Below are 20712 nucleotides of genomic sequence, written 5' to 3' on the forward strand. Positions count from 1 at the left end.
ATCTATATATTTTGGAAATGATCAATATATACGATCACGTTTTTCCTCTAACGATACAAAGAAGCCGATAGATATGCAAGGAATCGATATCTTGAGTGGCAGTTCGCGATGAAAAATAAGCTCTAGATCTAATAGGGTCAGCCTTTAACAACTTCTGCTTTACTGTTTCGTTTACCTAACAATCGCCAATTTTTTTGCTCGCCACCATTGAAAAAGAACGGACTAACAACAGTCAATATAATTTGAAGACAGTCAACCGCAAAGTGATAATCTAATGTGCAAGTAAGCGTTGTTGTAAGACTTAAAAACCAATAAGAGGAAATTTTATTACTGTACCACTTGTCTCCTCAAAACTACCACATTATTTCATCGTACTTTCAACATTTTTTTTCTGAAAATACCAAGCAGCGAGAAAATCACGAGGGAGTTTTATCAAGTATAGCTGATTTTATTTCAACGCTTTCCGGGAACAAATTTATGCGGCTTGAGAAGACTTAGAATTCCAACCAAAAGCTAATCTTTGCGATTTTCTGTTAAAGCGACAGAAAGTCAAGCATATGTTCAAATTTTCCATCTTGGCCATGAATCGTACTGGACGGGAGCTATTGCTGTAGATGATTCGTAGATTGATATTTCGAGTAAGTTCAAATAAGGTCAGGCACTCAAATCGCCTGTAAAGTTTCCATTTTCTAATTTTTTTTGCGATATTTCGTTGTGCAAAAATTTCTTTTTATGTAACTCTACCAGTGGATCAATGGCAATCCGCCTGCAACTTAAAAAAAGTTAAAACGCACAAAATGTTATCGTTTAATACAAGGTAGATCCTACTGAAGATAAGATTGATACAGAACGGAATAGGGAACTTTTCGTTACTGAATCGCCTCATACATCGCAACATTATAGTGCAAACTCTCCCGACAAAGTTTCGTGACGAGACTAATTAAAAACGGCTGCGAGGGAGACTAGTTGGTGTCCGAGGATGAGGTAGTCTCCTTTGCAGCCGCTCGGGCAGGAGTCACGCAGTTGCGTGACTCCGGCCCGAGCAGCTGCGAAGGAGACAAAGGATGAGGCGGGTTGATCCTCCAACACCACATTACAATTACACAACTATTTACTATGCAGTTATGTCAGCGGTCTTCACTTTAAAAGAAAAACAAACTACTACCATGAAAATATTGAATCTACGAAATATCTATTAAGGATGTGGAAAGCAGCTGAAATCATTTATTGGAATGTTTAACATACTTGAAGGTAAGAGGAGTCTACGATAAACATCCATGTAGCTACTGCGAATTCATGTACCTTACTTCCGGTTTTCGCTAGAAAGGAACTTTGTTATAAATAACAGATTCATTTGCAATTTAGAACAAAGGCCGGCTGGTGTGTTGCACAAAGACATGGATGAAGGGTTTTTAAGCTATCGTTATCAGGTAAGTTCAGCAATTAGCTGACAAATATTTATCGAACGTGTAGCGAATTAAATTAAGCCAGGTAAAAGCATATGGTGAATTAGATGTTTTGCACTTCCTTCTACCAATTTTAACCGACATGGGGGAATTGGAACTCGGTGGAGGTAGACTTAAGAAAGAGTTGGTAGGTTTTGCTACGGTAATAGAACAAGAGAAGGCACTAGAGTCCGTTTAGAGTGATTTTAACCTGTACAAAACTGTTTCAAGTGTCAAGTTGGAACGTTGCTTCTGGAAACTGCTGTGAGAGAAACATTCATGTTTTGACACATCATAAGCTTATAAAACAGGCTTAATTAAAGCTTGTAATTTGGATATATCAACAAAGTTGAAATGGTAAATTGGCCACCGTAATGATTACAAAAGCTGACGTTTCGAGCGTTAGCCCTTCGTCGGAGCGCCGTTAGCCCTTCGTCATTCGCTCCGACGAAGGGCTAACGCTCGAAACGTCAGCTTTTGTAATCATTACGGTGGCCAATTTACCATTTCAACTTTGTTGATATATCCAAATTATTTCGTTACTCCCACCGACGCAGCCCCAAACAGTTTCTTTCGAAACTATCAGCCTTTATTAATTAAAGGTTGACTCCGAACATGAGAATGTGCCCCACTGCAGAAACCGCGGATGAAGTAAAAGCTTTTACACTTTGGTTAAATCTTATAAATATAGATAATAATTATCATTTGTCAATTGGCGTTTACAGTGGATTGTTCAGATGTGTCTTTTCAGAAAGGCATGACATGACAAGATTTCTACAGAGTGGATGAGAATGTGCCCCACTGCAGAAACAATGCGTGTTGTGAACGCTTTACACTTGCTGATGTCGGATTACATGCACGCATATATATCTAATCATTATTATATGTCAATTGAAGGTTGCAGTTAATTTCTATGAAAACTGTCTTAACTTCCACGAAAACCGAATGAGAATGTGCCCCTACTGCGGAATTAATGCATGTATTAAAAGTTTTCACACTTTGGTTTATACTTGTTGACGTAGGCATATATTTATATGCAAAACAACTTTTAATCATGATGGAGTTAAATTTCAGTCGATGGTTATGGTGAATTCTTTAGATGTGCCTTTTTTTAGAAAGTCATGACATGACATGAGTGTCTCATTTTATGCAAAAAGATTTACTTTTTTAGCAGTTTGATATGTGCTGTGTTTCATGTATTAGAAACAAACAAATTCCTCTGTTTGCTGTATTAATAAAGTTATTTACATAAAAAGTGGCCTTTCTTGAGCACAAAGAGCAATCAATTCTGTATTTAAATAATTATAAGTAATTGTGATAATTAACTTTGAGGGTAGCAAGGGGAGGTGGGGGTCCTGATTCAATTTTGAGCAGAAATTTTTAGAAAAATTTATGGTTGACCTGTTCTGCAAACAGTATATCACAGGACAAAAATTCAAAAGAGAATTTTTCTAATCTCACCTTGCCTTGCCTTTCTGTAAAATTCACACTTCATATGCGAGGCTCTGCTCTAAAGAACATTGAATGGAGCCCAGAAACTGTGAAAAACTAAAATCAGCAAGTCACCCAAGAGCAAGTAAGGCACCAGGGGCCACCAGGCACTGCCAGATTGACCACAGCCTTGATATATTAATTTTGAACTTAATCAGGAGCCACTCATAAACCCTATGCCACCCTCTAACACGATTAATGATTACCAAACAGCAAACTCTTTCATAGGATGCAGCAATATATCTCCAGGAGGGAAAGAACAATGACCGCTTTGCCACCCATCCCACCCCTCAAACAATGCGATGGTACCTTCTAGCACATTCTAGGTATTACTATGTTTTGGAGCTGATGGCTGCATTGTTTCTTCTTGCCTTGGGACTAACTGAAAAACCACCAGCAGGAGCATCGACAGACGTCAATCGTTTGACTCTTCCAGTTTATGTAAGTGTATACTTAGTGCATAGGCTGAGGTGTCAGGGGAGAATTTGAAAAACAGAGCAGGGGTGGGGTGGGGCAAGGGAGGGAAAGGGGGTCAAGTAAAGTCCTACAGCATATGACTTTAAAAAGTAGGAATAAAGGGAAAAAGTTTCAAAGGAAACTGTGTCCCAGCATTGGTGGGGGATTAGACAAGATTAAATTTAGTTATATCAACTGAGTTAATAATGTGGATTGACCACTGTAAAGAGCTTCTAAAGCTAACATTTCAAGCGTTAGCCCTTCATCAGAGCAAAAGTATGATCCTGACATACAGTAAAAACCTGCAAGTAAGAACCTACATTTTTAGGAGTTAGCCTAAACAGGTTCTTATGTACATGGTACTTAGCAAAATTTTAGGCTATTTAGGTTCTTAAAACAGGTTCTTATTCTTGGAGAAAAACACACCTGCATAACAAGTTGGTAATTGTCCTATATTTTAATTTTATTCACCACACCACCCCTACCCTACCCCACCCAACCCCCCCCCCACACAAAGGGAAACAATATAAATTTGTATATTTACGTCTAATTATATGCTTTGCCTAGCTGTACTAAGCTTTAACTGTAACATTTACCATACAGTAGTATGGATCTACACTTGCTTAGTATGCTTTGTAACTACATATTTTGCACTCATTTTTCTTAAAAAAATCATGTTTTACAGCAATGGCAATCTGGTTTTTCTTCGATTATGATTACAGTAAATAATTTCAGTGTACCTGTAATGTACTATATGATTTTAGAAAATAAGAACCTATTTTAATTTTCTTAGGCTAAATAGGTTCTTGTTTATAGGGGGTATAAATGGCAAATTTTTAGGCTAATAGGTTCTTAATTTTTAGGTTCTTACTTGCAGGTTTTTACTATAGTGTCTCGAAGCCAAGAGAAGATTCCTGTTTTCCACTTAAAACACTTTATTGGTCTGTGACCTAACTTTACAGTGGTATCTTAAACTTTTGAAAACCTAACTAAATCTTACGATCTCGAACCTCATTATAGCAGTTGATTACGTCATACCTATTTTAGCAGTAAGAAAATTCTAGATGCTAACGATGAGATATCCTTAAAATAACCCAACAGAATGTTCTGGAATAAGGAGAAGTTTCTAGCACAGCTTATAAACATGGTGATGTGGTAATCCAATGTTATAAATTGTTCTCTTGATTTCTGGAAACTTTGTCACACATAGAAACTTATAAAGAGAAAATATGAAGATGAATATCTTACCCAGCCAATTTTATACCAGAAAGTGTGCCCTGACTTGAGGGCAACTACAGCTCTCCCCTCTCCCCTGGCCTTCCCCCTCTCCTTTACAGCTTGAATTACACTTAGTGATTATGGTGCATTAGTATTTTTAAATAAATGCAAAATTAGTAAACTTTAAGTTGTCTTGTAACATAATGTCCTTATGTACAGAAGAGCATTACTGAACAATAACGAGTGCTTATTACTTTCCATGGGTAATTGATAGATGAGGTAAATATTTTTTGTTATTATTTACAATAATGAGCTTTCAATAATGTTTACTAGGTTCATGCAACCCTGGAAGTCCTCTCACTAATAATTATCTTTGCTGGACTTGCTGTAAAACTGAAATGGCAGGGAGGAAAACTTTTCTTCACCCATAAGAGAACATCTCTCAAGGTAAAATACAGTCATGCGTTACTTTCAAAATTAATTAATTGGTATAAGCAGTCATTTTCCATCACAGAAGGTAGATAGAGGGTGTTTCAATTTAAAATATTAAAAAACAATACCAAACTAATTACAGCAGGCGGTCAGAAAAATGGAAAAAATTACCAGAAGCCAATCAGAACTTGAATTAAGAACAAACAAAATTCTCGGAGGATGGAAGTATAAAATTGCAATTGGTTGAAGTTTTACATCTAGTCGACTGAGAAATTTTCTGTTCCAATCAATGCTTGATTAAAAATCTCTTTATCTGGACAAACTGGGTGTGGATGTTTAGCAAGATAGTAGCACCATCACATAATTAGTGACAAGAGATTTGAGACTCAATACAACTTGGATGCTCTTTTTCAAAGAGATTCTTACTATCTAGAACTCCCTTAAACCATTATAGATCATTGTTCATCTGGCTTGTGCTTTTTTGCTTTCTAAAATACCAATCCAGTTAACATGTTTACTCAATTCAAATGTTTCACTTACCATCAGGTTATTATCTGGTGTGTGGTATTTGTAGAAGCCATTGTGGTGCTGGTGAGAAGGGAGAATCATTTCCGAGTGACAAGGTCTCTAAGACCACTCTTTCTCATTGACACACATTACTGTTTTGGGGTGAGAAGGTGAGTCTCAATCTTTATGATAAGATTGTTACTGTACAGTAACTGTGGTTTGTTTTGATAAAGTTATTGTTTATTGCTCTTACCTCAGAATTATCAATTGTGTTAAAAAATTGGTGATTGAGAATTAATCCACCAAATTCCATATCTATGGTGAAAAGCTACCAATCTCAAGGGTAGATGTCAGGGGAGGGATCAGTTTTGGTGTTCACTAGCTGTTTCAGGGCTATCGACCAGGCTACTTCTGGGATCATCCTATAGAGATTACCACTCTCTTTTCTCTGTTACCCCTGTTTGGGAGTAGTGACATATCCTGATGACATAACCAAAAGACATTGGCCTCGTGTCCAAGGAACTTTTGGAAAGTTCTTATTAAATAAAGGTCAGATGAGGGTGTATGATAGAGCGTTGCGTTGGTAATCTTAACAGCGCTAATTGAATAATGATGAAGATGATGATAGAGGCCAAGAGTAGTGTGTGATTCCCCCCCCTCCCTCACACACACACACACACGCACGCCTTGGCAGAGTGCTTCTATCAATTCAAGACAATGGCAGGTCCATAGCTTTTCTGACTTTGCTTCCAAATATAAGAATGAGATTCACTATTTTTGCTTTTAAATTTCAGGGTTCTCAGACAAATTTTACTTTCACTTCCCCCAATCCTGGACATGCTTTTTTTGTTGTTGTTTGTCATGGTAATCTTTGCTATGTTAGGTAAGAAATACAAAAAACTTAATCAAACTGTGTGCTTTAGAAATCTTATTTTAGCTTTTATCTCATTCAATAAAGGTATTTGATAAAGAAATTTTACTTGTTTGATTATACCAATTTTTTTAGATCTACTGTAGAAGAATAGCCAGACCTTTCTTACAGGTTGTGTACAAATGATTGGTGCATTTGTCATAGCTGAACTACTAATTTGCAGAATTAGTATTCAAATTAGAGCACCTGTAGTTAAACCTTTTACACTTGTGAAGAGTAGCTTAAAAAAATGTCTGGTTCCTCCTTGGAATTGTAAAACTTTATAATTTCTAAAATTCCATCAAATACTAAAGGAAAATTCATTACCTGACAAGGGAATTCTACTTTAAAATGCACATGGAAACCGACATTGCATATATTGTGAATTGATGATTGTAGTGTCGGTTTTAAGTCAGATAATGGATTTTCCTTAAATCACATATTTGAATAAAAATAAGAAAAAATGGAAAACAGCAGTAATATTGCCTGTTTTTATCCTGAGTGCAAAACAAGAGATGCAGAGCAATATCAGTACATAGCCATGCATTCAACTCACAATTCCACCCAAAATACCTTGCTTTGTCAACCAATCAGAATATCTTTTAGAGGTGGCGAGACATATTAGCTCAGATCTTGAATTCAATTTATTAAGGAATGTTTCACTCCAAGTCTCTCTATTTCTCACAGGGTTTTATCTGTTTTCTGACAATGAAAAAGATGAGGTAATTTTATTTTGTATTAACAAAGATTTATTAATATATAGACAGGTAAAAACGAGCGATATAATATCCCGCCGTTTCGGCGACTTCATGACGCCTTTATTTTATTTTGTTACTACAAAAACTTATTGAACATGTTGATATACTTGATAGATCAAGCTTCTTTCACTATTATTACTCCCAGGTCACATGCTAGCGGATTATTTAATTTAGGAAAACTTAATCACTAATTATCTCTTTTTTGCAAAATTAGTCTTTCAGAAGCTTCTGGAGAAGTTTTATCAGCTTATTTGTGTTACTTACAACAGCAAAGTAGGTGAACTTAATGTTATTCATGTGTTAAGAGAGAATGACTTTAGTTCCTTGAAATATTCTCACTCTCATTAATTACACTAAATTTATGAATTCTATTCTACAGTTATCCTGATGTGATGATGCCAGCATATAACAGATCCCGATGGTCTGTTATCTTCTTTGTTATATACATTGCAGTTGTTCTTTACTTCCTCGTGAATCTGGTAAGGTTTCAAAAGACTGCAATACATATAAATTGTAGCACAGACATACATCAAATTGTTGTTGATACATATCTCCACAGGCCTCAACCAATCTGTCAATTGTATATTAATTGCCTCTCAGTTGTCTTTACTTGTTCCTATTAAACCTTTAACCTCTAAGACTAGGATCTAATTTCTCCATACAATATCACCCCAGTCTGAGTCAAATTGAGGTCATTAGAATAAAGGAAATGATTGTGAGTTCAGGAAGCTCTTGACTATTAAGTAAACTATCCTTTTAACCACCATTAGAAACATGTAGAGAACAGTATGGAGAACTATGGAAAGGGGTAACCCTTTCACCCCCAGAAGTAACCAATCAAATTGATTTTTCCTAAGAAATATCTTTATAGTGTCAAACAGGCAGGAAATAAGAGTAAAAATTACAGAAAAATATTGATTAGGGGATGTCTTTTCATTTTACCAGCCAGACCATAAATCATTCATTTCTTTTTCATAACAAAAAGTTTTGTACCGGTAATTTTTTCTCTTTTTAATTTTAGCCCTAACCAATTTTATTCTAAGTAGCCCATGATAGTAATATAATGCTTTCTGCCTTTGACATTGCAGCTTTTGGCTGTGGTGTATGACACCTTCACAAACATTGAAAAGAATAAGTTTAGAAAACTCTTTCTTCATAAAAGGTAAGAAATTCTGTAAAAAAAATCTGTTGAATTCAGCCCAGTGTACGTAGCTAGATGGACTTAATGATCTGAACTCAATCCCATTCACAAGATGATAAGTTATCTCACACTGTAGAGCCCTGAACTGCAGTGCAGGAGGTCAAGGGTTCAAGCCACAGAGCGGACCAACACTCAGGGTCTTAAAATAACTGAGGAGAATGTGATGCCCCATCCTCGGAGACCCAGGTGCTGAGTCGATTTCAAGTTAGGCTCTTCATGCCCTAACTTGAAATCGACTCAGCCCCAGGGTTTCCGAGGATGGTGATGCCCTTGCTATGACATCTGCAAATGGTTAGAAATTCTAGTCTTCTTGGATAAGGATGAAAAACCATAAACCCTGTCTCCTGCTTCTCCTTTGTACTGGTTAGCAGGAGACGTTAAAGAACCCACACACTTATCGCAAGAGTAGGAAATGTAGCTCACGGTGTTGTGGTCTGGCCTTCTTATTGTTTAGACAGGCCCCCATTTAAGACAGCTTTGAGCATAACTGGGCCAGCTTGCCTAAATATCGTTTATATATATGGTATTACATACAAGATCTCTTTCTTTTCCCTCTATTCTCCTTCTCAAGGGTCTGGGTAAGGAAGAGAGGGTTATCATAGATCTTGGGAAACTGACTTACCCAAAGTACACAAAGTTTCTCAGACTTACAATGTTTATTACAGTCTTGACTGGCAGTTTTTTTTTTTTCCTTTAAGGCAGGGTGTGAGAAAAGCTTACAAACTTCTCCACTCTGAATGTGTAAGTTATGAATAAGTTAGTAAGGTATCAATCCATTATAATTAACTAATCCGTAAGTAAGTCAGTCAATCAATTGGGCTGTTTTCTTTCTGTCAGTGGAGCCATGAGCCAGGAGGCACGTGGGCCATGAGTCAGTTGGCCAATAATTTAGGAATTAGGTAATCAATCTATTGGCCTGTGTGTTTGTCATTTAGTCACTCAATCATTTACCTGATGTATTAATTTAGTGAAAAATTCCACTTTAAAATAACTAAATAAATATATCAAAATTTAATGTGATAACTTCAGTCTTGAATGGTAGTTAATGTTATTAATTGAAGATAAGGAATGGTTTATCCATCAATAGTAAATTTGCTGTCACAACAAAATTAATTCAGATGGTATAAAAATTAATTATTTTATACTTTTTTTAATAGCCTCCGCATAGGATCTCCTGGGATACTTTCAAAGGCTTGATGTCATATTACAAACCCAAAAGGAGTAAGTGCTTTTACTTCTAGCTCATAAATAAGTATTGTGTTCAAAGTGTTGATTACTTTTCATGATTCACAGTTAACTATAATTATGTTTTTTTTCCATTGTTATTAGCCGTCAGTCAATAAGAACCCAGGATTGTCTCAAATCTTCCTAAGAGCAGAGAAATGCACCTCTTGCAGCATTAATAATATTACTTTTTCAACAGCTGACTTGGAGAAATATCTTGTTTTCAAGTCACTAAATACAAGTCAAACTGGAGAACTGAGGTAATGTTCTCTTTTAAAATGCATTATTTGTAAGTTTTTCTTGAGATCTGAATTAGTCATTCGTTTTTCAGCTTATTTAGTCTGAAATTTGTTTTCTCTCTACACCCGGTACCTTTGTAGCTTCATTGTGACTCCACATGTATACTTACTGGTAATTATTAACTTTTATTTCTAGCCTGGATGAATTTTACAATGTTTTTGAAAACAGTCAGATGAAGTGGAAGCGGGTATGTGCCTATTGTTTCATCAAAAGAAATTGAAGGACATTATTTTTGGCAAACACGATTTGAAAACCTGCTATAACTGCTGTGAAATCATTTCATGATTTATCTCACATGGTTTCTGTTGTTGTTTCACTTAAGGTAACAGAACATTACAATCAGTGGTTCAGCTGTTTTCAGTCCTGTAACTGTTTGTACCGCACACTCAAAGGTAAGAATTACATGTAAAACCCTGAGGGACACCCTGACGCCTCTTTACACCTCGTCAGAAAAAACCGGCAGCTAATTAGTGAACGTGTAAAAGAGCCTCTTGTTGCAACGATCAGATCACCCCCGATGAAGGCACTGGACAGAGTGTCGAAACGTTGAGTCGATGAATTGTAATTTCGGTTACATTCATTAATTCTTTAAACCAGAATAGCTTCAAACCATGTCTGATTGTCCACCTGGTTGCTGTGTGGACTTAAATATAATTAATACCCCTGTTCAGTGTACTTGAACTGTCTTTTTTATAGCGCTCCTCGATTGAGTGTCGTAAAACCAAAACCGAAGAAATTACAACCGCTGATCACAAGAAATGAAAATACTCTACAGTGCTGATGAGAACTCAAAGTGAAAACAAGCAAACCGCCTAAAGCGCGGGAAAGCGCTGGAATGTGCGGGAAAACGATTGGTTTGAGTTTTGAATCTGATTGGTTGAGGAAGTGGCGCGAGTTTTTTTGGATCAATCACCTAACGAAAGGAAGCAAAACTAAACCAATTCCGAATTACTTTCGACATTCTCAATTGAAAATTGCTTTATAGGCGAGGATTAATGGTTAAACTAAGACAGGGAAGATCACGACTATGTAACAGTTGATTTTACCTCTGGTCCCTTTGTCCTTTGATAGCTCAACAATTGTATCTTTTTCTTTCTCGGTTCTGATTGGTTAAAATGAATGCAGTTTTCAGTTAATTCAGTGCAGAAGAGGGTTAATTCAGTGCAAAGAAAGAAACAAACCAGACATTCTGATTGGTCAGAATGATTGGTTAATGTCAATGTCAAGGTCAATGTCGAGGTCGATGTCAAGGTCAATGTCACTTGCAGAGTTTGAATAAATTATTTTTGCACATGATGCGCGCGCTTTTCTTCTGCGTAGTTATGAGAAGCTACGTCGTATTTTTTCATGTATATCATTAATAGATAATCACATGATTTTCTCGTGCAATTTGGAATAAATAAGCACTTGTAAATTTTTTCAAAGACCATAAATTGCACGAGCCCTACGGGCTCGTGCAATTTTGTTACTCTTTGAAAAAATCTACTCGTGCATATTTATTCCAAATTGCACTCGAAATCATGTGATTACCTATACAAAACGGAGAGCTGTGAATAGTTGCCAGAAAATTGTTCATCACAACTTTTCTGACAAGTAATTTCTTTAATTTATCTTTATCCACTTCTAGTGCGCTTTTTGACAGTTTTTTCAAAAACATTTTGCTTGACTTTTTTTGTAAGTCTTTTCCTGTATATCGCCCTGGATTTTTAAAGGGCATTTTCTTTGTAATTCTACCTTTGTGGGTTTGTTAAAATTCTCCTGGTTGAGCCTTTTAAATATAAACCCATTCGTAATTTGCTGAAAGAAATATGAAATTATTCAAATAATAATTCCGCGAAGAGATTCGAAAATGCTAGGAAATTGCTCAATTTCACGGTTTTTGCCAGTCTTTTAAACAGTCAAATCACGAAATTCATTTTGGCACAGTCAAAAAGCTTTCTCTGCTTGAGTGTTATAGTTTTAAAACTTTGGTGGGTAAATGAGTTATGATTATTAAAGTCTAATTTGTTTTCACAGGTATACGCTGGCTCATATTACAGAAAGCTTTTGAGTGCGTCATCTGTAAGTTTCTCAGAATGTTAATTTTTAAATCGTAGAATTGCGTCTATAAGAATGTATGCACCTCTTTACGCGAAATCTTGGTACTCTGTTGATCTGGCGATTTTGTTTTATTTTCACTCGAAAATAGCAAATTCTCTCTCACTTTGGAATATTGTCTCTTACTTGGTAGCGATTCCAAGAGCTGAAACTTTGTGAATTAATTCAAATGTTTTGGGGCCTTGTTCAAGACTACTTACCTACTTACCGCCTCCCGGTTAGCTCAATGGATAGAGCGCTGGACTGATGTGCGGGAGGTTGAGGGTAATTGAGAAGAATATGCTGCCTTTCTATAACATCAAGAAATGGTTTAGATATTCTAGTCTTCTCGGATAGGGACGAATAAATGGAGGTCCCGTCTCCTGCAGGGTTAGGGGTAGGAGACGTTAATTTCCCACGCACGAGATTACTGTGTGATGGATGTCCTCCCCTGGGGTGGGATGGGTGGGTTGTTTTCTTGCGTTTCATACATGAGCTTCTGTCTTGGGCAATATGGGTAACCATGCCCCACGTAAAGACATTTAAAACTTTGATTGATTGATTGATTAAACCCACGAACAAACAACACATTTTTTAAAGCTCTGCTTTCAAGCGTTGTTGAGTCTAATATTGATGCATTTAGTTAAACATTTTTAGCTTAAAGTCAGTAATTGTCTTTGAATTTCTTTTCCTTTTACAGATGGAATTATTATTTTAAATGGGATTTCGTTTGTTGTGGATATCATTGTGTTTTCCAGTAAGTTGTTTGCTTTCCTTTTATCTTTAGTTTATCCAATTATGTCGCTAAGGAGCTGTTTACAACTTTGACACCTCATTCAACGTAACATTAAAACTTAAGTAATTTGGTAATATCAACTAAGTTGAAATTGTAAATTGGCCACTGTAAACCTAAGGTGAATTCACGTGATAAATCATGTGACTAATGCCAAACGCGAGAAAAACGGGTGCTTGCAAGTCGCGCCTTGTTTTGGTTTTGCATCTGATTGGCTGAAAAGGTGGCGTGAGTTTTGTAAGCCAGTAAGAAAACGCAGTGTATAACCGTGAAAGAAATTCTGGGCAACCGCACGTAATTGATAGGTGTTCTGAGAATTCTGTCCCAAAAATATGTTAAACTTTTCACGTTAAAGATTTGATTTGCTCCATATTTGCAGACACTCCTCAAAATGAGCGGGAAAATAAAAGAAGAGAGTTTCAGTGGTATCATATAGTCTTCATTTGTAGTGAGTTGATTCATCAGAGTGACATTTATTTTTTTCGTCATAATTTTGTATTTCAATCAATCAAACGTCAATCAATCGTTTATTTACCCTCACAGCGTCTAGTGAGCCAGAAAGCTCGTTCAAAGTACGTACAAAAAAATACGAAATAGCTTTAGACATACAGAATTAAAAATGTATTATGTATGTGTAACAACTAGGTTCGTTATGAAAAGCTAACATGTACAACTGCAAATGTCACTGTAGGTAAGATTGGGATGGTTAAAAACTGATTCTAAAATACAAGATAAAAAGAAATGTATAGCTCGATTTTGCGCTTGATTTATCTTTATAAAAGGTTTAAGGTTGGTTCCTTAAAATCTCTGGACTATTTTGATAATTCACGAAGATTTCCTTAGACTAAAGTATCCCTGAAGCTTTGATGAATTCCTTGAGATGTTCACGTTGCAACTTTAATATTTCCAGTTTATGTAGCAGAAGCCTTACTCAAAATCCTTGGTCTCGGGTTAAGGAAATATTTCCTTTCTGGCTGGAATATGTGAGTATTCAAAAACGGAGCTTTGGCCGTGCTTTCTTGTGTTACATTTAAGGTTATCGTTATTCTGAATCGTCACTAACTTTTTCTCGGAGCTGCGCAATCGCTCAAACTCTGAACAACCGTGAATAACGACACTGGCTGGTCCACTGGTTGCATTTCGCACAGTGTACAGCGCTGTGCATTAAAATAAACAGACATTAAAAGGAAAAAGGATAGATACATTGCCGATACTTGTTTTTATTTATTAATTTTTTTGTTTTGTTTCTTTTAAGGACAAAACTTTGAAATATGTCAAACTTTTATTTACAAACTCCCACAGCGGCAGATGTTAGCCAAAGAAAGTAAATATGTTCTGGAAGAGTTTTCCTCGTCGCAGTAGTTTTATAATCTGGGATCAATGTCATTATCTGTGCACCTACCCCTCCCTTAACTTAACAACAATCTTACCTCAAGTGTTAGTAGTTGACTGTGGTCGGGTTGGGTGAGGGGTGGGTGCGCAGGTGCTTCAATATTCAATATTCAATATTGATCCATATTCTGTCTTATCGTGAACTAAACGATCCTATGTTAACCCTATCCTATAGATTCGATTTCTTTGTGACTGTTGCTGGCTGTATTGGTGCAGTTTCAACATCCTTCAGTTTTATCGTCTGTTTGAGGCCCTTGAGACTTCTCCTGTGAGTACTTAGTTTTTTTAAAAACATGTAATAGAGTTCTTCATGTTACTAAAGCAATTATATTCTTTGCAGACTTTTTAAATTGAAAGAAAGATACCGTGACGTGTTTGAGACAATGGTTGTCTTATTACCTCGAATGGCCAGGTAATATGTTCTCTGTTTTGGTGGAATTGAACATTGTTGGGTAGGCGTGACATTGTTACTTCATGGTCGAGCGCGACAATGGAGAATGATACTTGTCACGAAACGTCTTCATTTTAAAACTGCAGAACAGACGTTCCAGTCTCGAGCCCGATTCGGATTATTTCTCTTGTATTCTTTAGCTGGACACTTTGCTCTTTGTCTTGGACTACGCGGAATTATGGGTGTAGGCGAACTGTCAGAGAAACCTAAGAAAAAGCTGGGGATAGGGATACTTCTTATTTCATTCTCGCTGATCAGGATTAGCTCCTGTGAGGTGGACATTTTCGCCCAAGTTCTGGCGTTACTTACAAGAAACGATTATTCTCTCAGAGTTGCCATAGTCATCCTTTTGATGTACTACTCATTTGGAATCATTGGAATAGAATGCTTCTCTGGACTAAAACTAAAAGACTGTTGTGTGTAAGTATTCTTCGTTCCGATTACAGTCTTCAATAAATTATTCAGTTTTTTCTCATGCATCCAGCGGAACTGACGGGTCAGAGAGGGGGAAGTAAATTCCCTTAAAGCTATTTACGAGTAGTCTCTCAAACGAACTATGGTTTTCCGAAACGACCGCATGAAGACTAAGCTCGAACTAATGTTCCACGTGAAAAGAATATAATGTAAATCGATCGCCGGGGAAGTAGTATTCCGCTTCTGTCTGGAACCAGAAATAGTAGAATCGACGTACCCCATCATCCCTGGGAAAAGCGAAAAAAATCGCTCGCTTGACAAGCATTTTCAGAGCCACTGATACCTGAAGGAGAATGAGTAGGACGGTTCGATTTGTGTGTTGGTATTTCTGAATGTATCTCTTATCTTATTAAATGTATATATATTTTTACTTCGCACAGGAACACATCGTGGGAAGAAGAATATAAAGAGGGTGGTTATTATTATTTAAATAACTTCGATGATTTGTTGCATTCATACGGTAAGTGTCTTTAAATTTTTGTCTGGTTAAATCTTACCACAAATGGGGAAGAACCAGAAATAACTAAGTAGAATGAAAGAAGAACTTTGATGTAACGAACCACCGATGTCTAGTGTAACAATGGCTAGTTTCCATGTTATTGATAGCTAAACCACACCGTAAAGGAAACCTTCTGTTCAGGCTCAATTTTTCTTGTTTTCCCGTATCCAGTGTTCGTTCGAACCTCCCGTCGGGTGAGCGCCATCTCCTTTCCCAAACAGCGGCTGTTAACCAAGCCTAACCGCAATCACCCCGCCGCACTACAAAATACTTCTTTTTACCCTCCAAATGTAAATGTCTGTAAAGAAACTCGAATGTGCATACACTTATTAAAAATATTTCATGACATCACTAAATCATTTAATAGAAATAGTCCATCATGTTAAAAATTTTGAGCCTTTTACTGACACGGTGGGTCCACGGTGGTAATTTGGAATTCAAAAGTTTTTCTCCAACTCAGTTATCACCCCCTCCCCCCTTTCTGCCCCATACTTGCAATATTCTCAATTTCATCAAAATGGCCGCCCTTCCCTTAGAAAAGTCTATCAGATCATATATTTCCATTTTTATTACGTTTCTTCCCAGTGACTTTGTTCGAGTTGACAGTGGTTAACAACTGGTTCATAATAATGGTAAGAAAACACGATGATTGTTTCAGTATTCCATTTGCGTCGTAAGCCTCCGACAGTGTTAAGTTGGAGTAGCCTTTGTAAGTCTGATTACGGAGGCGCTGTGAGAGTAAAGTGTCTTGCCTAAAAACACGACACAATGTCGCCGGCCAAGGTTCGAACCCGTACCACTCGATCCGGAGTCGAGCTCACCAACCATGAGGCCACAGTTTTTCCCACATCAGCCTTAGTAAATGTTTACCTGGTTACCCTGCGGTCAAATTACTTAATTTTTGCAACCTTTTTATTAATTCTTGCCTTTTCATGTCTATCTTTTCATATTTATTGATAGGAGGGGATAGTTTTCATGACATCAGACTGGGCCAGAGTATTCTTTATGTCATTTTACATTGTCACAATGGTAGGTCTTGAAAACGTCACCGATTATTAAAGTTACATAATTTCTAAACAAGGATTGATTAAATGGGGCCTTGGGGAAAGGGTAGGTACTTAGGTCAGTTTTTGCTGGGTATGTGCCGCTGTCTTCTAAGGACCCCTCCCCCATTATCGACTCTTCTGTGAACAATTGTAGACTTCATCCTAGTCACTTTTGGACAAATGTAAGTTAAAAAGAACTACTCTTTAGAGAGTTACTTGCCAGGTTCATATGCGACGCGCTTCCCAGCAGGAATGCAAAAAGTGTCGAGGAGATAGACAGAGAATGAGAGAAATTTTGGCTCTGTTCGTTGAGTGAAGAAAGATTCAAAACATTTTCGAAACATTTCAGGCTTTTGTCGCTTCTCTTATTTTCTTCTATGTGCTTTTAGAGAATAATTCTTTTATCATAGTTTTACCAGTTCTTGATAATCAAGGATCCCCTTTTTCTATCTTATTTTGACCAGGTTGTTATGACGATTGTTGTGGCGTTTATCCTGGAATCCTTCCTCTTCCGGATTCAATATAGAAAAGAACATCTTACGAATGAGGGAGGTGAAGAGCTTCAGATATTACTGTAATCGAGACTGTTCTGAACCACTCCGCTATAAAATAACAACATTGAAGTGTTGAGAACGTTCTCCGTTGTCTCTTTTCTCATTGAACTTCTAATTCTTACTCCAAAGATCACGTTTCTTAGACCGTTCGTGGCATCACAGACGTTGTACAGCGGAAGAAATCCGAGCGGCGTGCGTCATCTTTTAACTAACCAAAAAAAAAAGAAAACTTACCAACAATAAAAGAAAACGGTCGCAAAACGCACACATCCTATGAAGTGGCATCAAGTTTTTGTTTTGTTTGTTAGAATGGGGGATAGTTGCGCTCAGAGGAAAATTTATATAATACTCACAAAATGGTTTATCTCTCGACAGAGGATATGAAGATCAAGATGGAAATCTCTGTGACCTACGAAGAGCTACTGGACTTAGGCGAAAGCTATGTGACAGATCTGCAGCCTAATCAGACCGTAAGAATAACAATGTTTCATTCAACAGTTCGACTCTCAACTCTTTGTTATTAAAGGAACGTTTCTTGAGCCATTAAACACCAATTCAGCGACTTCAACTCATATTCCTGGCCCATTAAGGGACTAATCAGAGATCCCACAAGTATCATAATGATTGTGGTGACCTTGCCACCTTGCCCTGTATCACCGTTAGAGTTATGATGTCCATTTACGTAACATTCCATTTAGAAGCTTCGAAAAGTAACAAAATACAAAGCATCGTCCAGGGTTCCACAAAATAACTTCCTATGCTCGTCAGATAACATTAAACGGCTGAGACCCACAAATTATACCGTAAGTTTTAAGCCTTTAATCCCTTAGAGTGACTATTTCTCCTTACAATATCACCCTTAATAACCTATTAAGGTCATAAGAATTAAGGAAATGATCACCAACTAAAGGAGCTCTTGATTGTTAAACAAATTCTCCTTGTCAGCACCTTAGTAAATGCATAGAGAGCAGTGTGGAGAACATGCATACTGATGGTAGGGTGTAAAGGTTTAACGGGTTTCGTTATTTCAGGATTCTTTTCCATGCATTTTAACAGTTGTTGGGCTGCATTAGGTTGGTCGTTATGCCAAGGTCCTGGCTGCATAACGTTCGGTTGTATTGAGGTTCAGCTGTTTAAATACAGTTTGAGATTGGCATGTTACTCACGTACATTCATTTCATTACACTAATGCAGGTTAATTATACAGGAAAACGTCCCAAGACAAAAATGGATTTGAACATAAAAATGTACGACGATGAAGTACAGGTATAAACTATTCATTGATCAGTTTTTGATGAATTATTCTGTTGTAAACCAGTCAGTTAGACAAAGAAGGTTAAAGCGATAAAGTCATGTGATTTTGTCATCGTGTGCCGTTTTGTTTATTCTATGAATATTATCTCGTTTGTAATGGAACTGTTCCGCTTTTCCTTGTAGCAATGGATTAGAAACGAAAGGCCTCCCGACAGGGGTGAAACTTCAGCGCGCGCTTCTATGATAGAAGATACAAGACGAATGCCTCCTACAAACTCCCCCTCACCGCCAGTCTCCTCGTCAGGCAATGGTATCGTGACTGATGAGATAATGCTGGGAAACAGAAACACAGCGTTAGATGAGTAATAATTAAATTATGATGTCACCTTTTGAAAGGATGCGTGGGAAAAATAGAGGTTGTGAAGCGGATACCCTCCAGCAAGGGTTCAACACATGAAGCGATTAAGGCTGTTCAAAGGTCGAAAAGAATTCCTCTAACGAGGATTTTTTTAAACTTTATATTAACCTAAAATAAAGTGGTTACCTAAAGGATTATTTTCATTCTTAAAATAACATTTCTATACTCCATGAAAGTCTTCAAGACAGACCAAGAATAATGCTATTTGATATGTTTTCTTGACTGGTAGCCCAATCGAACACCAAGTGTTCCTTTCACCGTGCGAAAACAACGAAAAACAATTATTTGAGAAAGGAATATAGTAAAGTGAATTAGTTAGAAGATATCAGAAGACCGAAGGGGTCTTGCTTTCGTCATGCTGTGTCACGCAAAGTTTACTTATGCGTGGCGTGACACCTCTTAAAACGTCTACGGACAAGGTAGGAAAAGATAGATATTCAGTTACGCCATTATTTATTACCTCGAATGGGTAATTGATTGCAAAGTCAGTTGGCTGGGTTTTACCAGCGATTTTGGACTGAGGTTTTTGGGATAGGAAACAGTGTTTTTCATTCATATTTGATGTTGTTTTGATTTGTCATCCAAATATCGACTACCTTGATGAATTGATAAAATTCAGGAAATTTTTTTTCCTGAATTAACCAAGTTGACAAGCCACAAATTTATTTTTTCGAATTCCGTGAATAGATTTTCACAGATGACTACAATGATGAAAAAATTTTAAACGAATTGTCAGTTTTACTATTATAAACAATGCATCGTCATCAAATCCAGGAAAAGGAATGTTCTAGAGTGAATTTTGCAAATGAAAGAAATATTATTATGACGATACTCATGCGACCAGGTCATGTGACCCAGCTGTAAATATATTCATGAATGTTTCCAAAAATATACGGCTAGACGAAATAAAAACTGACAGAAGGTTCCATTTTTTGATTAGTATTTATTGGCCACAAAAGAAGAGACTATTGTCAAATCATCAGCTTCGTATGAAATTCCAAAAGGACGACGAAATCTCCCTCCCAACACTTCCCCCTTTGATCCTATTCGGAACTGAAACCACACAGTGGCTGTTTTAAAAGTAGTAATTATCTTAAAAATGTGACACAATTATCAACCAAATAGAAAACTCTGGATCTCCTTAATGACCTTAGTATTATATCGGAAAAGAAACTAGATATTATCAATTGAAACAACAGTACAAGTATTTTTCCTTGCGAGGTGGGGAGTAGGGGGGGAGGAGGCAGAGCACGACAGTGGGGGAATAGGGGCATTTATTATCCAACTGTGCTTCGTATAGTACAAATAACGCCCAAAACGAGTACAGATATCTCGTGGTATTTTGTACTGCAGAGAACCGGTGAGACAGGTTTTCTCGCATGCGCATGCGACGAATTGGATTGAAGTTACGAAAAAATGGCGAAGAGTCGGAATGGCTGGCGAATATTGATCCAAGTTTATCAGGTAAATCGAACGAAGAAAAGCAGTTAGATCACAGTGAAGAAAATAGAAACAGCAACACGACAAATTCCGTTCCGCTTCGCATACTTCTGTCCCAGTAAATAAATATGCGCGAAATTTCGCCCCGAACTGAAATAACAATTTGGCGTGCTGGATAACAAATTTCTTATTAAAAGTTTTTTCGCCTAGTATCGTTGTGAATTTTTAATAGTTGCTTGTATTTTGACTCACCCTACGACTCGTCAAAATACGGTACAACCCATAAAAATACTCAACGAATGCTACACAACAAAATGTTCCACGATGACGAAATGTAAGCTATAAGTTTCTAGTCTGCGTTCCGAATTCGTCA

General features: G+C 37.0%; 1 protein-coding gene across 10 annotated transcripts; it reads left to right on the plus strand.

Annotated features, from left to right (window-relative positions):
* The first annotated feature begins 98 nt into the window (after positions 1-98).
* On the plus strand, positions 99-19827 carry LOC111324570 (two pore channel protein 1). 10 transcript variants are annotated; one of them, XM_088744084.1, is made up of 30 exons: positions 99-282; positions 1201-1251; positions 1366-1430; positions 2171-3377; positions 4944-5057; positions 5589-5719; positions 6344-6432; positions 7147-7181; positions 7432-7490; positions 7597-7696; positions 8306-8379; positions 9117-9159; positions 9576-9639; positions 9842-9902; positions 10078-10129; positions 10265-10334; positions 11959-12003; positions 12719-12775; positions 13191-13259; positions 13722-13794; positions 14379-14471; positions 14544-14615; positions 14985-15074; positions 15509-15588; positions 16213-16259; positions 16588-16656; positions 17138-17225; positions 17603-17697; positions 18422-18493; positions 18665-19827. In XM_088744084.1, exons 4-30 carry the CDS (start codon positions 3234-3236, stop codon positions 18845-18847), a joined length of 2169 nt encoding a protein of 722 aa, XP_088600210.1. In that variant the 5' UTR covers positions 99-282; positions 1201-1251; positions 1366-1430; positions 2171-3233; the 3' UTR covers positions 18848-19827. The 10 variants fall into 10 exon arrangements, with proteins under 10 accessions (XP_088600210.1, XP_088600214.1, XP_088600215.1 ...); XM_088744088.1 differs by having other exon boundaries at positions 2183-3377; XM_088744089.1 differs by having other exon boundaries at positions 2197-3377.
* Positions 19828-20712: the final 885 nt, after the last annotated feature.

This window comes from Stylophora pistillata, chromosome 13, assembly GCF_964205215.1.
Source record: "Stylophora pistillata chromosome 13, jaStyPist1.2, whole genome shotgun sequence".
NCBI classification, from domain to species: Eukaryota; Metazoa; Cnidaria; class Anthozoa; order Scleractinia; family Pocilloporidae; genus Stylophora; species Stylophora pistillata.

What these genes read in the sequence shown, in the direction of transcription:
- LOC111324570 (XM_088744082.1), top strand. An exon ending in TTATTACCTCGAATGGCCAG is followed by an intron (nt 14,616 to 14,984) that starts GTAATATGTTCT and finishes TTATTCTCTCAG; the next exon opens with AGTTGCCATAGTCATCCTTT. An exon ending in ACAACTGGTTCATAATAATG is followed by an intron (nt 16,260 to 16,587) that starts GTAAGAAAACAC and finishes ATTTATTGATAG; the next exon opens with GAGGGGATAGTTTTCATGAC.